This window comes from Nesoenas mayeri, assembly GCF_963082525.1.
Source record: "Nesoenas mayeri genome assembly, chromosome: 6".
Taxonomy (NCBI): Eukaryota; Metazoa; Chordata; class Aves; order Columbiformes; family Columbidae; genus Nesoenas; species Nesoenas mayeri.
In genome coordinates, this window is record NC_137545.1 from 42,908,127 (window position 1) to 42,926,446 (window position 18,320).

The 18,320-nt window shown below is 47.4% G+C and overlaps 1 protein-coding gene across 1 annotated transcript in view; it reads left to right on the forward strand.

Moving 5' to 3' along the window:
- The window catches only part of FMNL2 (formin like 2), a gene marked incomplete at both ends in the record, with an annotated part of 128,845 nt that overhangs the window by 88,299 nt on the left and 22,226 nt on the right, over positions 1–18,320 (forward strand). The window contains 3 exons of the mRNA XM_080347215.1: positions 5,511–5,619; positions 6,844–6,920; positions 9,110–9,203. Coding sequence (XP_080203341.1) covers positions 5,511–5,619; positions 6,844–6,920; positions 9,110–9,203 — 280 coding nt within the window. The remainder of the gene's footprint in view (positions 1–5,510; positions 5,620–6,843; positions 6,921–9,109; positions 9,204–18,320) is intronic.

Here is an 18,320-nt window from a genome sequence, read left to right on the forward strand (position 1 = left end):
GTTATTAACGTGGTGCATTACAAGTCTACACCGTTGGACCGGGCAGGTGTCCGTGTTCTAAGTGTGAAAGTCCTCCTGTTAGAGGTGGTGATGGCAGAAGCTCGGATTGAGATTTGTGCTCGCTTTCCATGGCTTTTATTTGCTTTGGGTATCCTAATTTGTTGCTGAGGTGTTGTAATTATCCATTTGTGCGTCTCAGTGTCAGCGTGAGCTGTTTTGCACCATTGCGCACATTGTGTTTTGTGGGTCTTGGTTGTATGAGGTGCTGGGAGAGTCCAGGACACACCGGGCACTTTCGGTGGTTCTGGCTGATCGCGTTAACACATTAACATGGACATGGAGGAAGGTATTTTGGTGTTCAAAATGAATTTACTGAGGCTGGCTGGACCAAACGCTCCTTCTCAGCTTTCTGTAGGAGGCTGGTGGGTGAAATCACAGCCTGGTTTCCAAAGACATCATGGCAATGCCTGGACGATTAACTGAGTTGTTAACAAATTGAATCAAAATGATGAACGAGTTGTTCTTGAACAGAAAGGTACTTCCACTAGATCTGCATGAGAAAAAGAACCTTAAACCATGTATTTCAGCACAGATTTACCCTTGGCTTTATGGCTCTTGGTTTTGCCACGTGGGTGTGGTGTCCCAGCTGTGGAAGTGCCGAATCCTTGTCCTTCCCCCAACCTTAGCAAAGGCACGAGGCTCCCGAGTCGCTCCCTCCCCACGGGTGACATCCCACCCCCGATGGGTGACATCCCACCGCCCATGGGTGACATCCCACCCTCAATGGGTGACATCCCACTGCCCACAGGTGGCATCCCACCCCCAATGGGTGTCATCCCACCCCCAATGGGTGTCATCCCACCCTAAATGGGTGACATCATACTGCCCACGGGTGACATCCCACCCCCAATGGGTGACATCCCACCACTCACGGGTGACATCCCACCCACAATGGGTGACATCCCACCACCCACGGGTGACATCCCGCATACCACCACCCACCGCTGGCCCGAGGAAAGATGCCGCAGGAGCTTGCACATGGTCAGGTTTTTGTTTCTGCCTTTTTCTGCTGGTTTTATAGTTCTTCTTTTAAAGGAGGGGCAGAGGAAATAAAAGAGGGAACCATCTGAATTTAATTACCAGGATAAATATACTCTCGGTGACATAATCTTTGACCTGCAGCAGACAGGAAATCAAAACCAACAAGTCGTCCAGATGCTCGGATCGGCCTAATGTTTAGTAACAAGAAACGAAATAAAAGCAAGAGAAGATCCTCCACCCTGCTTTGGCTCATGTTGCATAAAGGGAGGTGTCAGAGCTCCCGCCAGCCTGCCCTGCCTTTAGGAAGGGAACAAGTAACATCGGGAGTCGGTGCAGTTGCATCTAATACAGAAAAAGCATCTCGAGCCTTAGTTCCAGCGTGCAGAGTCGTTGTAAAAGAGTTTCCATACAAAAAATCCTCATTAATTCTTGGCGTTCATGTCTGTGTGAAGAAATTTGCATCTGTTGAAGGGAAACGATCTCAGTCTAGGGCAGAATCCCATCTGTGCTGGAGATATTTTCCCTGCACTGCAGCTCTTGATTGCGTATTCTGTACCCGTTCCGCAGCCGAATCGTGAACTAACAGGGGTGGAAGCTCGGCGAGGCGGAGCGTGTGGGCTCTGAGTGTAGAATCGTGGAATCACAGGATGGTTTGGGTTGGAGGGACCTTCCTAGCTCCCCCAGTGCCCCCCTGCCACGAGCAGGGACATCTTCACCAGCTCAGGGTGCTCAGAGCCCCGTCCAGCATCTCTGCCCATGAACGCCCCATCCAGGCGCTGGGTCCCAAACTGAGCTCCCAGGGAGATGGACCCAACGTTCTCCAGCGTCCTCCTGCCCTGCAGAACATCTTTGCTCCCCAGTTCTGTTTTTCCTCACTCCCCAAATAGCTGGAAATGCCAAATGCTGGCTTTATGGACCTCTTATTAGTTTAAGACTTGCTGCTGTGGGTTAGAGCTGACAAAACTGCCAGATATTTAAAGGCATTCTGAAATTTAAGGAGTTGATACATTTTTCTTCTGTCAGTGGCACGATAAAGATCTAATTACTCCGCTTATTTAAAACTGAAAGGAAAATAATGTATGTGGCCCTTAGCAGTTTAAAACTGAGATAAGTCATTGTGGGAACGATCTTTGTGTGGCTGGAAATTGCTTTTAAATCTTCTTATTGCGGTGTTTTTCATATTTAGTGAAATAAATGTGTGGAAATAGGCTGGAGCGGTGCGGTCACACGTTCTCCAGCCAACACTGCCAGCTCTCCCACAGCTCCCAGTTCAGACTCAATGCCAGCCTCCCACTTAGAGGTTGCACCGCTCCTCTTTTGGCTCGGGAAAGGGGGGAGCAGCCCAATCCTGTCCCTGGACCCCCAAATCCAGCTCCTGCGATTCCACCGCTTGACATTGTTCTGTTTGAAACAAGAAGATTTGCAAGTTCGTTCTTTGTGTCAGAGAGTGAGGTGGTGAGTCAATATGAAACAAGTGTGTTATTAGCTGTTCAAGTATTTGTATTAATTTTTATAATATACATATTATAATGATATAGAATATAATAAATATAATATAATTAGTAATAATACGAATCACTGATTTTAAAAGCTACGCCTCTTTTTTAAACAAAACGGGTGGCGTGGATTAGGCAAGTAACTCCACAGTAGCATCAGCAATAAACAGGGCAACCCCCAAAATGCGCTCAAAATATCCAGAGGAAAGAAAGAAGAGAACCATGCGGTATAATAACATCAAAGCCATATCCACCCCGCTCTGCCGCTGCCCAGGAGCCAGCGCTCGGTGCAGGGGATGCTCGGAGCACCCGCCTAGGACGAGCAAGGCTGATACCTGGTGATGCTTCTCCTGGTCTGTGCTCCTGCTTCCAGCACTCCGCAGATCTGAGCATCCCGATCTAAGGATTGCATCTTGCGTTTCATGGTTCTTGATGGATTGTTTTTTGCTCTGTGAATTGGTGTAAATGCTGTTGGAGCCCATGCCGGGCTCTGGTTCCGCAGCAGCCATGTCCTCCGAAGTGTTAGTGCTGCCATAATTACCAGCTTTGCTTTGCTCCTGTCACCTGCTCATGAAATGTGATGCCACGTAGTTCCCGTGTGACCAGAAATAATGACAGATCATTGCCCTTTGACTCCTTCTGTGCCACTCGTGTTTCTGGGAATGCTGGGATCATCGTGGGTTCACAGTATCACAGTATGTTTGGGATTGGAAGGGACCTCAAAAGCTCATCCAGTGCAATCCCCCCATGGAGCAGGAACGCCCAGGTGAGGTCGCACAGGAAGGTGTCCAGGCGGGTTGGAATGTCTGCAGAGAAGGAGACTCCACAACCCCCTGGGCAGCCTGTTCCAGGCTCTGCCACCCTCACCCCAAACAAGTTTCTTCTCGTATTTAAGTGGAACCTCTTGTGTTCCAGCTTGATCCCATTACCCCTTGTCCTATCATTGTTTGCCACGCAGAAGATCCTGGCTCCGTTCTCATGGCACTCACCCTTTATATATTTATAAACATTAATAAGGTCACCCCTCAGTCTCCCCTTCTCCAAACTAAAGAGCCCCAGCTCCCTCAGCCTTTCTTCATAAGGGAGATGCTCCACTCCCTTAATCATCTTGGTTGCCCTACGCTGGACTCTCTGCAGCAGTTCCCTGTCCTGCTGGAACTGAGGGGCCAGGACTGGACACAATATTCCAGATGGGGTCTCACCAGGGCGGAGCAGAGGGGCAGGAGAACCTCTCTCGATATACTAACCACCCCCCTTGTAATCCACCCCAGGTACCATTGGCTTCCTGGCCACAAGGGCCCAGTGCTGGCTCATGGTCACCCTGCTGTCCACCAGGACCCCCAGGTCCCCGCCAGGCAGAGCCTGGGGCTGTGTGTCCCCGGGGAGCTCTCTGTTTCTCCAGGTCTCCTGATCTCCAGCTCCCCCGATCTTCAGGTCCCCAAATCTCCCGCTCCCCCAATCCCCATCTCTCCCAATCTCCAGCTCTCCTGATTTCCAGCTCTCCTAATCTCCAGCTCCCTCAATCTCCAGCTCCCCCAGTCTCCAGGTCCCCAAATCTCCAGCTCCCCCAATCCCCATCTCTCCCAATCTCCATCTCTCCTGATTTCCAGCTCTCCCGGTCTCCAGCTCCCCCAATCTCCATCTCCCCATCCTACCACGTTTGCAGTTGTAATTTGGGTCTCTACTGGGTACCAGCACCTATTCCTTCCCCTCCCGCTCAGGAACTGGAGGGAGAGCTGAGGATGCTGGAATCCTGAACCTTTCCCCACTGCTGTTCTTCTGAATCAAAGAGAAGCAAAGCCTTGCCATGCACGTTCTCAGGCCGCAGAGGTGGCCTTGGCCAGCTGCCCTTGTCTGCAAGTCTTGTGGAGTTGCTCCCTGCATAGCAAATGTCAGGATTTGCACATCGCTGCTCATGCATCACGTTGTTTTTCTTTCTGCCTTCCTATCGGTGGGTTTTTATTCTTCCTCCCACCGTTTTCAGGCCTGAGCACGATAGTTGTAAATGCGAAAGGATTATTGTGGCTGCCCAGACGTTTCATTAGAATCTGAGCCGGTGCCCGTCTGGTCTCTGCTCTCACCTGCCCAGGTGTAAATTAGGAGCAAATCTCTGGATGCTGCAGCCCTGGGACAAAATGAGAACCGCCCTGGACCTTCTCTCCGGGCTGTATTTACGCTGCACGTGGGGGGAGTGGGATAAATAATGTGTTTTTCCAACCCCGAACACCACCCTTCACCAGCACTCTTGGCATCGCCTGTGATATGAACCATAATCATAATTTTCTTGGTGCTTATTCCATTCCACCTACATAAGAACATATATATATTTCACATGGCAGTGCCTCCTTCTCTCCAATTCCCTGCGCTCAGCTCGGTGTGTTTTGTCTTAGAGAAAATACGCCGTATCTCAGGAAGAGCCCAATGTGGTTTTCATTTGCTACGCTATAGAAATGGCAGATTTAGAAGATTTCCCTTTGTGTTTATTCCCTGCGCTCCTTTAATCGAATTCAAGATCGATTAACCAGCTAGGGGTTACAATTAAAATAATTAGCGCCTCTGTTCTTAGGAAGGTTCCTGAGGGCTGGATTTTCCTTCAGTAGTTTGGGGGGTTTTCAGAACACAAGAGGGGCACCATCCTTAAACCAAGTGCAGCGGGAATTAATGCACTTGCTGATGCCCCTGACTGTTCAGTTCTATTAAAGCTCTGTGCTGTGGCTCATGCAGAGTGAAGCGCATGGAAGAAAATCCAGAATATGACTGTGGGTGGATGGTTCTTTCCCGTTTGGTTGCCATGAAGGATGGAGGTCCCATCACCTTTTTTCAGCTCTATTTGTGTGTATTGTCCGGTGCTCGTCTGCTCTGCAGCACTGAATGATTTCTGCATTTTCACCCAGCGGAGGAATGTTTCCATTCCCTTTATTCTCACCACCTCAAAAGAGCCTTGTGACTGATGAGCGCTGTTTCTGTTTGCAGGTATAACACCTTGCCAAGCCGAAGAACGCTAAAAAATTCCAGATTAGTGAGTAAAAAAGATGACGTTCATGTCTGCATCATGTGTTTACGGGCCATAATGAATTACCAGGTATTTCCCTGCTCGTTCTTTTGGACCACAAAACTGTTTTGGTGGTGGGAGGGAGAGGGAAAGGGCAGTGGTGGATTGTTAAGGTAAAACTGATGCAAAGGTTTAAATTCTTGTTCTTAGGCCATGTAGCCGGGAAGCAATATAACACAGTCCTTGTTCAGGTGATTTGTAGAATCATAGAGTCATTTAGGTTGGAAAACACCTTTAAGATCATCGAGTCCAACCATAAAGTTTAGTACACACAGATAACAACCTGTGGATAGTGGGCCAGGTCCCGTTCGCAGGATGGCTCAGTTTGCACTGACCTATTAGATACGCAGTTAGAATTTGTCTCAGGATTTAGCATGGACACTTAGGAAATGTGAGAGTTTTCCAGATGGAAAATCCAAGCTTTTGCTCTTCTGGCGTGCAAGGCAATTGCAATAACTGCAAGTCAGAGAACGAACTAGCCCAAAGCTGATCTGATTTTCAGGAGTGTCTTTTCCCCTGAGCGGGTTGCTGTGGGCATATGGCGTGCCCAGGCAGTGTCAGCAACTCGCGATTCTTGACTTTTTACTGAAACACTAACACTGGAAGTGATGTACTTCAAAGAAAAGCTGTGGCGAACACTTTTATTACAAGTTTTGTGATCGTACGGGGTGTTCTAACCCGGCTGCGTGTGTGAGCTCTGCCCTTGGGGTCACTCTCTCCCTGGGGTTTTCAGGGTTTCTCACCTCGATGGGAAGGATGCGAACAGCAATCCTGTGCTAATAACCAGCACAGGATATCCAAAGCAGTTCTTTTTTGGCTTTTGGAGGGCGAATCCAGCAGTAGCTGTGCAGCACCCGCGGGCTGCCCTCGCTCTCTGGCAGCGCACACGTGCAAAAGGGGCGACTTGGGCAGCTCAATTGCAAATTCCTCCTTAGGGAGTCAATGACACACTCGGCTGTCGGAATTAAAAGGGGTTGGAGGGAAGAGGTGATGGGCGGAGGGGCTGGCGGTGCTGGGGGAGCAGCTCGGGGACCCCTTTTGTTGGCTGACATGGCCAAAACAAGCATGTTTGACAGCATTAGTTGTTGGGCACAGTGGTGGATGGAAATGCGCTGTGTTAAACTCAACAGCATTTTGTTCGACTTCCAGTTGCGGGGGAAGACTGATCTGCTTGGAGATGTGTGATTTGTTGGGTTTTAAAAGCAGTAATTTCAGTCTCAAAACCGAAGCACTGTTTTTCCCTTCTCTTTTCAGTATGGATTCAATATGGTCATGTCGCATCCACACGCCGTTAATGAAATTGCACTAAGTTTGAACAACAAGAATCCCAGGTAGGCTGCGCTTGCTTTTAGAGAGTTTAAGAAGTAGGTAAGTAAAGAGCACTTGGAAAGGGATGTTCAGGGATCCTTTCACGCACAAATCTGTAGCGCAAATCAGACGTCATTCCGAATCAGATTAAATCTGTGTAATGATGCGAATAGGTGAGCAGTTGCCATCTAGTTCTGTTGGTTTCAGAAGCAATCGACTCTGTCGTAGTGCAAGGAAGACCCTGCTGATCATCAGCAGCTCAGCTGCATTTTCCTGAAAACCAGGAATATCTTCTCTATAGAATTTTGTCTAAAGGGTGCTTAGGTTTGACTTCCTCGGAGTGAGGGTTTGATTCTTGTTCGGTGTCAGGTTGCTGTTCAGGTGCAGCAGCAATTCCATAAGTGGGTGGTGGCACCGATGTCCCCCCCTGTCCCCGCACCCATGTCACCCGGGCAGAGCCTGGAGCTGCAGGGCTCCTGCACGTCTGAAGGAGCCAAATCTGACATATGGGTGTTTGCAAGGAAAGGTCAAACCAGGGGATGAACAAAACTAAACAGCACTGTATATGTGTGTGTGTATATATATGTATGCACATATACATATAGGCTTTGCTTAGGCTGTCCGCTTGCCTTGCAGAGCACTGTTTGAAATCTTGTCCTGATGGGAGTAGATGTTTCCTTCCTTTCTTTTCTTGAGCTCTAAGTCAGCAAGCCCAGGCACAGGATGGATGGGAAGGATATGGGAAGTTTATTGCTTTTATCATTTTTGTTGTCCGGTGCCTGGAAATCAGGCGATCAAGACAGAGCCTGAGTTTTCATTTTTTAAAGAAACGCGTTACTTATATTTCTGTTGATTTAAAAAAAAAATGCTTTCCAATGTGGCTAAAATAATCTGAAGGTAAAACTTATTGCTGTTCAAAACCTCTTTGGTTTAGCCCCGTCATAAGCTGTGAAGAAAGCAGAGGTTTGAGTGCGGAGGGTTGCGGGAGATGCTGCAGAGCTGATCCCATCCCTGAGCCAGCCAAGTGCCGCAGGAGCGGGCAGGCCAGGAGGGGGTGGCTTCAGGGACCCCCTCTCCTCTGTTTGTCCCCAAACCCGTGTCACCGACACAGCCGTGACCTCCTGTCCCCACTCAGATGTGCATCCCCGGGCTCTGCGCCCTCCCTGCACACCCACCCTGGGATGGATGTTCCTGAAGATCCGTATTAAGAACCCTCCACCCTGTCTGGAACAGTTTGGGTTTTCTCCTTGTGGCAAGAAAAACAATAATTGATGAGTAAGAATTGAAAATGATACATCTAAAATTTCCTAGGAAAGTGAACATTTTGTCTGGTTTCCAAAGATAACCTTGACACTTTGAAAGCCAAAAGGTATTTCTTGTTCTGTAACATCTGGTTTGAGTCAGTGCTTTAGCATGAGACTAATTTCATACGTGTCTGCATGATTTTTCTATCTGCCCAGAGCTCATCTGGCCATAAAGTCCAGTTGGTGCTTTTGCCTTATGTGAACCCTGTAAGAAAGTACTGGGGATTATTTATATTAGATTTACATCGAGTCTGTTGCATGCTTTTCTTTTGGTATTCTGTTGTCTTCTCTCATTAATTTGCTGTGTTAGCGCTGCTGCCGATCAGTTGCCCAGATTTCTGATTCAAGAGGGGAACGACGTGCTAAGGCATCCCATATTTACTTCAGCAAACCACGTCTTGATTTTTTTCTGTGGCTACGAATAATACGAATTATCACAGAAAATAACTCAGATTTGTATCGGGAAAAACACCGACTTGAATTACAAGTGCAGTCATTGAAAACAGGGTCAGAGGAAAAGGGCTGCGTTGCGGTGAAGACTAATGGGTGGTGTGCGGTGATCCCAGCTTGTGTAAGCCTGCGTTCCCCCGGGTTTGTACGGGGACTCTAGGACGAGCTGTCCAAGGCTGGTGTGCTCTGCCTTTCCCAGACTTGTTTGCTTTGATTTCCTCAAGTATATTTTACAATTTCAATTTTTGCATGTTTTGTGAAGTGTTAAAATGGGGGAAAACTGCATGATCCTGGGAGAGTCAGAATCCCCGGGATGCTCAGCATTACACACCTCGCAGGTTGACTCGTTTCAAAAATACATGGGATGCAAACTCCGTGTCCCACATCTGGTTTTGAACAGAGAGAAGGTGGCTCCTCACATGGCGGTCGCTGACTGTCGCGGTTTCTTTTCTTCGCAGGACAAAGGCCCTTGTCTTAGAGCTTTTAGCAGCTGTTTGCCTCGTCAGAGGAGGGCACGAAATCATTTTATCTGCGTTCGATAACTTTAAGGAGGTACGTTACTCTGCTTTATTGGACTTTGGCGCGCGTGTCGATGGTTCTCTTACATGGATGTCACTGGCCAGAGCTTTCACATTCAGCTGCATTTCCTAAAGGTTTCCCATAAACTGCAGGTTTGCCATAAGTCACTTTGAGTGGAAAGAGGCAGACAGCGGTGCTGATGCCATCGTTTCGTGTGCTTTTGTTCAAATGAGCCGTAATCCCAACAGGATGAGTCCAGACTGTGAATTGCTCCCTTTACCTTTTGGCTGGTCGAGTTACATCCCTAAAGTGAAAATTAATGGAGATCTTGAGAACTTTGCTGCAGTTCCTGAACTCTTTTGTGTGTTCTTTGATAAAACAACCGGGGATGATGTATTAGATCTCTCGTCTTCAGAGCCATTTACACAAGCCCTTGGAATGCAAAACTCGTGGTTTTACTGTGAGTAGAAATTGTATTTGTGGAGAAATTAGAAAATCAAATCTCTGTGATGAAACACTGAATGCTGAAATTAATATAGATATTCCAACAGGCTCAACTGGGGCAAAACAGGCATGTAGGTTCAAGTGCACCCCATGTTTGCCTACGATGGTTAATGGGATCTGAGAACATAGCATGAAGGTTCAGAAGCACGACTGTGGGAATCAAGTCCTAGAAAGCTGCTGTTCTGCTTTATTTTGAATATTGGATATATGTGTGGATTTATTACCAGAGGAAAATGAATCTAGACTTACCAGCTCAAAAATTGTTAGGCTTGATGGGTCCCTACTGGACTGTGTATGGACATGTAGCTTGTTCTCCCTCATTGCCATGGTTGCTCTAAGTGGGTTAATGCACATGATCAACAAGCCACGTTTTTTTTTTAACTTTTAGTGTTTTGGAAGTTGTTTCTGGTGGAGAGATACCAATCTCTCATTTCCACCCACTGTCAATATTTGCATGTCTTAGACAAATAGCTGTATTTCTCAGGTGCTCGTCATTAACCAGAGCAAAAAGTCATCTCCAGTGTGGGCCTGTTGTAGAAACCTCAGCTTTGCAAGACCAGACCTGTCCTAGACGTGAGCTGTGTTGTGTGTTTAGAGCCGCCTGAGGACAGAGGTGATGGGAACAGCACGGAAATCGCCTTGGAATGATTGTGTGACCATGGAGAAAGCCTTTCTGCTGGGTGACACCAGCCGAAGAGTATGGAAATAAACCCCGAATATGGCACTAAGACATTCTGCTTCCAGCTGGGGAGAGGTCTGCAGTCCCTTCCTGCAGGCACACAACTGGAAACTGTAGTTCTGTTGTTCCATTTCCTCACCTGTAGCCTTGAGCCAGCTGCCGGTACCTGTGGCTTTGTTTGCACCTTTGTGAAACGGAGGGGTTGCGGAAGCAAATGCAGATGAAATTGTTATGAAGAACAATCGGGTAATATGAGAGAAGCGCTTTAAATAGGAAAAGCACTGTAATCGTGCCAAGTACAGTGGTGTTTCTCCAGGCTTAAGCTCTTCTGGCTTATTACTAGTTTATTATAGAAGAACTGTGACTCACGAGGGAGGAGCGTGTGAGGGGTTATAGATAAGGTGGGCAAATGAGTCCAGCCGGAATAACCACTGGTCGGGACGGTCTGTAAGGATCATTAAACTGGCCCTTTGCGTAGAATCATGTTATAGAATGTCCTGAGGTGGACCCACAAGGATTGTCGAGTCCAGCCACTGTCCTAGGGAAGGATGGACGAAGTGCTGTTTGCTCTCTGACCTTCCTGACATCTGCAGTGGAGGTTTTGCTCCTTCGTTTCCTTCCAAGTGCTCTATCACCTCTTTTTTCAGTCCTGCCCATGTTCAGGAATTCCCGTGTGACACAGTTTGTCTGCCATTATTTAGCTATTCCATTCCTGTGTTGTTTGATCAAGTCTTTGCTGCAGTGGAACTGTGGATGTTGTGGGTGAAGGGGCTGGCGAGGGGGAGATTGTACTTTTCTCAGTTCTTCATTTATCTGTTCTTTTGAACCAATTCCGCTGCTTATTTCCTGCTCTGTGCTGTTGTTTTCCAGTTTCCTCCTGCGCAAGTTTTCAGTGATGTTTTCAAGTCTTACAGTGTTTACAGTGTCTTCAGTCTTACAGTGTTTACAGCTCATTCAGCTGGTCTGTTAAAACTCCTCTGAGGTGCTGACGTGGAGTACCCAGGGTTGGATTTCTAGCAGTATATTCCAATTGAAATTACTGGAAACTCAAGGATATTTGTGCGGGTTCTGTAGCTGCGTTGCGGGTGCCACGGCTCCTCGCGCTTCTTTCATCAGGCACTCTGCATATTTAGGACAGATTAGACTCGTCGAACTAGATCTCTGCTGCTCTATCTCCTTGCCATAAAATAACTTCAAAAGAAACCTGAACTCCTGCCTAACACTTATTCTGTAATAAAGTCAGTAGGGAAACCAGGATATTTCAGACCAAATTCGGCTTCTATTTACATCAGGGTGAACATCAAATATTTCATTAGGCTTTGAACTTTGATCTGATGTAAATGGGAACAGGATTTGGTTCTCAGGGTCTGACTGAGCTGGAAAACCACAGTTGATCTGAATCTTGTCAAGAATTCTTTTTCTGAAAATGGCTTTTCATTTGAAGATGATTTTATAGGCCAATCTTTTTGTTTTACAAATGTTCTACAGGATGTTTTGTTTTGTTAATCTGTCTCCTGAAAATGATTCTTGCCCCTTATTTCATCCAAAATCATGGATTCTTGTGCACAGGTTGTTTCACTTTGCATTGCACTGTGCATCACAGACACAGCCCAGCGCTCGCTGTCCGTGCAGGATTAAGATCATGTTGAGCAAGTCGCTTCCAAACACAAGAACACAAGGGTATTTCAAAGCCACCACAAATTTTACAATGAACCAGGAACTTGAAGTGGCATCGAATAAAGCAGAACACAACAGGAAAAGAGAATCCAGAACTGTCGTTACTGGTGGGGGATGGAGAGCAGGACAGGGAAGGACTGGATTGGGATGAGTGGATAGGTGGATGGATGGATGGATGGATGGATGGATGGATGGATGGATGGGAGGAAGGATGGATGGATGGAAGGATGGATGGATGGATGGATGGATGGATGGAAGAATGGATGGATGGATGGACGGAAGGATGGATGGATGGATGGAAGGAAGAATGGATGGAAGGAAGGATGGATGGATGGATGAAAGGATGGATGGATGGAAGGAAGAATGGGTGGGAGGAAGGATGGGTGGGAGGAAGGATGGATGGATGGAAGGAAGGATGGGTGGGAGGAAGGATGAATGGATGGATGGAAGAAAGAATGGATGGAAGGAAGGATGGGTGGATGGATAGATGGATGGATGGATGGATGGGAGGAAGAAAAGGTGAGTGTTTTATTACAAAGTTCATTAGAGCTGAGGAAATTAGGCTTCACACAGTCACACGGGTGGCAGGAAACACGGGTTCCCTTTTTCAGTCCAGTGAGTGGAAAAGCTGTTGAATACATTTTTTTTTAAATTTTGCCAAAAGTCAGGAGGCATTTAAAATGAAATCCTCATCTGCACTGCACAGAATAAACCAGGAATTTTAAGGGAGACATCAGTATTAGTTTCTCATCCATCCTTTCATTTCAGCTTTTTGTTCGCTGTAGCATTGAAGGGGTTCTCACATTGAGCGCAAGCCAGGGATGGTTTAAGTCAGTCTCATGGTGCCTGTATCTACTTTCTGCAGCCTGCTCTCTGGGGAACTATTCAGCATGGACAGAACAGCAACTTCCAGCTCCCCAAGAGAGAAATGCCCCAAATGTTCGCACACCTCCTGGGTTGGGTCGTTCTGTCCAGGCCAGCGCAGATGTTGGGTGAATCGTCCCCAGTTTCCAGCTTCAGTCCAGCTCATCCGTTTGCAGGAGGTCTCGCTCTGGGCTAAAAGGGAAAGAAGGTTGAAATAGAATGAACAGAAAAGTCCTAGTTGAACAGAACGAATGCTGGTTGAGGCTATGAGTGCAGAAAGCTGTTTGCCATTGAAATAGAATGAACAGAAAGGTTCTGGTTCAACAGAATGGAAGCTGGTTGAGGCTATGAGCGCAGAAAGCTGTTTGCCGGCTCACTTATGGCCATGCTTCAAAATGAATTTCTTTTGCGGCGTGTTAGCTGTTTTATTGACATGGTTTACATGTTTTTCATTTGCTGCAAGTGCAGTAGCCAGTAAATGAATAGCTTCAGTCAGTTTACAGATACACTGAAAAAAATCACAGCCCAGCAGTGCTAATGGGGTTGCATAATGAAAAGAGTGACAAAGAAATGGTGAGATTTTTGTAAATATTCATTTCCTCAGCATTAGCGGAGACCTGAAAATTACAGTTTTTGAATATTCTTCACAGTACTCTGAACCAACATTTTAAGGAGCACAATCTTAGGTTCTCATGAAGCTTTTTGTTAATCTCTGTTTTAAACATAGGAGAATTTACTTCAATAGCAACTAAATATTCCTGGGAAAAGACCGAAGGACTGTATGCTCTTTTTGTTTGTTTGTTTCAGTAAGCACAATAGTAGTTTTAAAATGGATCCAAACGGAGGAGGCAAAAGAATTGACTGGGATCTGCAGTGGGACAGAAAACCAGCCAGGAATAATCCCGGCTCTGCAGGGAGCGCTTCCTGACTTTGGCTCTAGTCCAGCAACGCGGTTAAATTGATTATTATACACACATATACCAGAATGATTGAATTCAGTAAGGTGTGTATACACTCATGCGCTTCTCCTTACGGGAAACAATTTTAGTATTTAAAAATAAAAGTGGAATTGAGATGCTTTTCCTCCAAAGAAACCGGTGAGCAGAATTACAATCCCCTTGCGCATCACCTGGTTATGCCTATTAAAGCCGAGCTTACAGAGGCCGGGTTCAGCTGGATTGCCGGGCAGCGAGCGGGAAGGCGGGGACGTGGCACATGAACCTCATTCTTTACCTCCATCAGTTTTCACTCCGGCAAAGTGAGACAATATTGTTCAGCCCTCGATTTTTCACAATGCTTAATTCAGAGTCACATTTCTCTATTTGCATAATGAATGGCAGCCCTGAAAACAGCAGTTCTGAATTATTCTTACGGGCCATTGTAATAACTCAGCGCTAGGAGGAACTGTTAGCGCGGGCTGGAAAATGTAAATACATTTGTTTTCTTTTGCACTGCAGCAATATTTTGCGAGTGCCTTAACCCCGCTGGTAGAGAAGCAAAAGGTATTTTAACCTAGTAAGTATTAAATAACTGTTTGCTTAACCAGTAGCTTATGGGAAAGCTGATTTTTTGTGTTCTTCAGCAAACTGTGAAAACGTCAGCGTGCTGAGGGCAAACAGCGCTCTGTGGAGGGCACAAAAAGCAGCTTTGTGCTGCCGGACAAAGGGGCACAGCCAGGAGGGGACACTCACAAAGGCTCCCCTCAATTTTTGGGTTGCCCATACATCAGGCTGTTTCTAACAGCACATTGCGTACGGTGTGTGTTCATCTACGCAGCGTATATCCACTGTGAAACGCTGCCACCGCTTCCCGCTCCCGCAGAACTCAAAGAGTTGTTGAAGGAGGAGGGAGCGGCTTAAAACAACCTTTGGGCGACACGTGGTAGATGCTTATTTTAACGTTTGCACTGTCAGAAAGTGTCCTGTATTGCAGAGCTGTTCCTAAGGTTTAGGTATTTTAAATTTGATCCTCCAGAGAACTGTTTTCCCCGCTCTGAGGTCACTGTTACCTGCGTTTCCCGTGCCGGACCATGTCGAGTGTAAATGCGGCCAAAATGAATTGATTTTCTGGATGGAGTTTGGGACTACCAGGCGTTACCCACTTCTTTTGTGAGTGACCTGTTGGAGAGCAGTGTAGGGGAAAGGGACCTGGGGGTCCTGGGGACAGCAGGGTGACCATGAGCCAGCACTGGGCCCTTGTGGCCAGGAAGCCAATGGGACCTGGGGTGGGTTAGAAGGGGGTGGTCAGTAGGTCAGAGAGGTTCTCCTGCCCCTCTGCTCTGCCCTGGGGAGACCACACCTGGAATCTTGTGTCCAGCTGTGGCCCCTCAGTTCCAGCAGGACAGGGAACTGCTGGAGAGAGTCCAGCGCAGCCACCAAGATGCTGCAGGGAGTGGAGCATCTCCCGTGTGAGGAAAGGCTGAGGGAGCTGGGGCTCTTCAGTTTGGAGAAGAGGACACTGAGGGGTGACCTTATTAATGTTTATAAATATATAAAGGGTGAGTGCCATGAGGATGGAGCCAGGCTCTTCTCAGTGACAACCAATGATAGGACAAGAGGCAATGGGTGCAAACTGGAACACAGGAGGTTCCACTTAAATACGAGAAGAAACCTGTTCCTGGTCAGGGTGTCAGAGCCTGGCCCAGGCTGCCCAGGGGGTTATGGAGTCTCCTTCTGTGCAGACATTCCAACCCGCCTGGACACCTTCCTGTGTAACCTCATCTGGGTGTTCCTGCTCCATGGGGGGATTGCACTGGATGAGCTTTCCAGGTCCCTTCCAACCCCTGACACTCTGGGGTTCTGTGAGTTGTTGAGCTTACTCATGTCATTACTCGGAGCACGTATTGCTGCCTCAGAGCTGTCATTCTCTCCCCGTTGCTGACAGACCACCACTCATGGTTGCAGTGGATGGTTCCAGTGTCTGGATGGGGCTCTGCATCTCAGGAGCATCGGTCCTCCAGACGTGCAGGAGATAGCGGTCTGGCAGCTGTGTACGTTCTGTACCAGTGGCCAACAAGCTGCAGCTCCAGAGCCTGAAATACGGCCCGCGTTGGCTGCCATCTCCACACGGGGTGTGCTCTATCTGCTTGTGGGGAGGTTTAGCGATGAGCTCCATTCCCCAACCCAACGAAGTGGTGCTTCATGTTGTTAGATAGCTGTCTTGTGTAAGCGGATGATAGATGTGCTTCCATCAGCCTGGATTTTCGCTTTCTGCCTGACACTGCACATGGAAACATGTTCAGTTTTTCCGAAATACCCTTGTTGTGTTTTGCTTCCTGCCCAGGACACCCTCCTGGAGCATCGCACCGTAATCCACCCCCATGAGCATGGTTGTGCTTCAGCTATGTTCTTGGGTGGTCTGAATGGGAACAGGATGACCCGAGAGCATTGCCAGGTGGATATGGATACAATCATCCCCGAATTTTTCATAACGGATCCTTTTGCTTCCTTATAGGATTGTATTGTACCTTTGTAATAGATCTGTGATGGGTTTACTTCGTTAGCGCCCAGAGGCTTCCTAGGGAAAGGACCTTCGTGGGTGGTTTTCCATAGAGTCACATTGTTCTTCTAGAATGACGTGGGCTTGATGCCACCTAAAAAGTTCTTTTTTTCACAGTCTAAGGAGAGACAGAGGTTTTTTATAGCTGTGGTATCCTGTTTAATCTTCCTTCTTACACAGAATAATGCTAATAATATAAAGATCAGCCTTTCTTAGCCCCAGCTATACTTTCAAATGACAGAGCTTGGAAATTTATTCAAATATAAATGGCAACATATGGTTTTATGTGGTGGGATTTGATTTCAGCATTCGTCTTGGATTTTGGCCAAGCTTCAGGCTGCAGGCTTCATCTACAGTTTCACTCTCTTTAATCTTCCAGGGTAAATTATACCGTTCCATGAAAGTCAGCTCGCTGTCCCTTGGACCGCGCGCATTCCCAGCACTGACTCATCTGATGATAGTGTGAAATATCTGCGAGCGGCCGCCGAAAGCCGCAGGTTGCTCTTACTTTTCCCTCTGCTATCGGCTGCTGTATCCCAGCTCGCGTCCCGGCACCGGCACTTCTCTGCCGGGGCCGCATCGCTTTGAGTTGCTCCCTAATTTAATTAGTCAGCCGTAGGCGGCTTGTAGTTGTTTATGTCAGCTTTTCTCATCCATGTGGAACGGTTTACATTAGATTTCCCAGAAATCAGTCCTTCTGGCTTTTATTGTTGAGCGATCATATGTACCATTGTTATTTTTATTTCCATAATACATGGTGTTGTTCGAGTCAGTTCCAGTTTTCCTGAAGTGGGTGCAAGAGAGATGTGATAGTTTAGAGCTCAAAGTTGAGACGAATCTACTTCTTTCTCTTGTTGTGTTGACTCTTCGCTGTTTTGTGGGGACGGGAGAGCACGGAGAGCGCTGGAAGAATCTGCAGTTGTTTGAGCTGAAACACCATCCCGTTTACTATAGCGGGAGAAAAATGGCTTGGGATAATAATGTAGGGAGGATTCATCTGAGCAGCCTGTGGTGCGAGTCAGGGAGAGGGTTCCTTGGGTTTGCTTTGAGTGGGGCTGGATCAGGCCCAGCGTACGCCTCCAAAATCTAATTATGTTGGTGGGCAGCTGCTGCCTTTGATCCTTCCAGTGCCAGTAGCTCCTGAAACCTGGCCAGATTCTGGTTTTCTCTTTGGCTCTTCATGACGGGGCTGACGTTTTTGCAGCATTTCATTTCTTTTCCTCCTGAAGGGCGTGTGGCTCCTGCATGGTAGCGTACGTGTCGTAGAATCATGGAATCGTTTTGGTTGGTTGGAAAAGACCTTTAAGATCATCAGGTCCAACCGTAACCCACCCCTGCCCCATGTCCTGAGAACCTCATGTCCGTCTGTCCAGCCCTCCAGGGATGGTGACCCCAGCACTGCCCTGGGCAGCCTGTTCCAATGCCCCACAGCCCTTTGGGGAAGAAATTGTTCCTAATATCCAATCTACCCACCCCAGCACAACTTGAGAGTGCATGCTTTGTTGTTTAAGTGTGTTTGCTCTACTCGTGAGTCTTTAAGGTTCAGCCAGAAACACTTAAATACAACTTTAGCAAGTGTTTGTGAGCCACCGCAGCTCCGGGCTTACCGGGGCTGTGAAGCCAGGTTTGCTGAGCCTGCACAGAGCGCAGTAGTTGCAACTTGTGGGATTGTGGCCACAAATATTGATTGTAATGTGTTATCAAATAATTCAGCATAACCACTGTCCGCGTCCTCTCACAGGGATCCACTGGCAGAATTCCCATTGACGTCAGGTACCGACCACAAATATCTGAATAATAACCCAGTTGTGGCAGTTTTGCTTAGGAATCACAGAAGATGTCCCGCATACACCGCAAGTATGTTTTATTTGGTCATGGTAGGCAGCAGAAAACGTGGCGAGAGGTCACCCGACAGACCAGTACTTGCA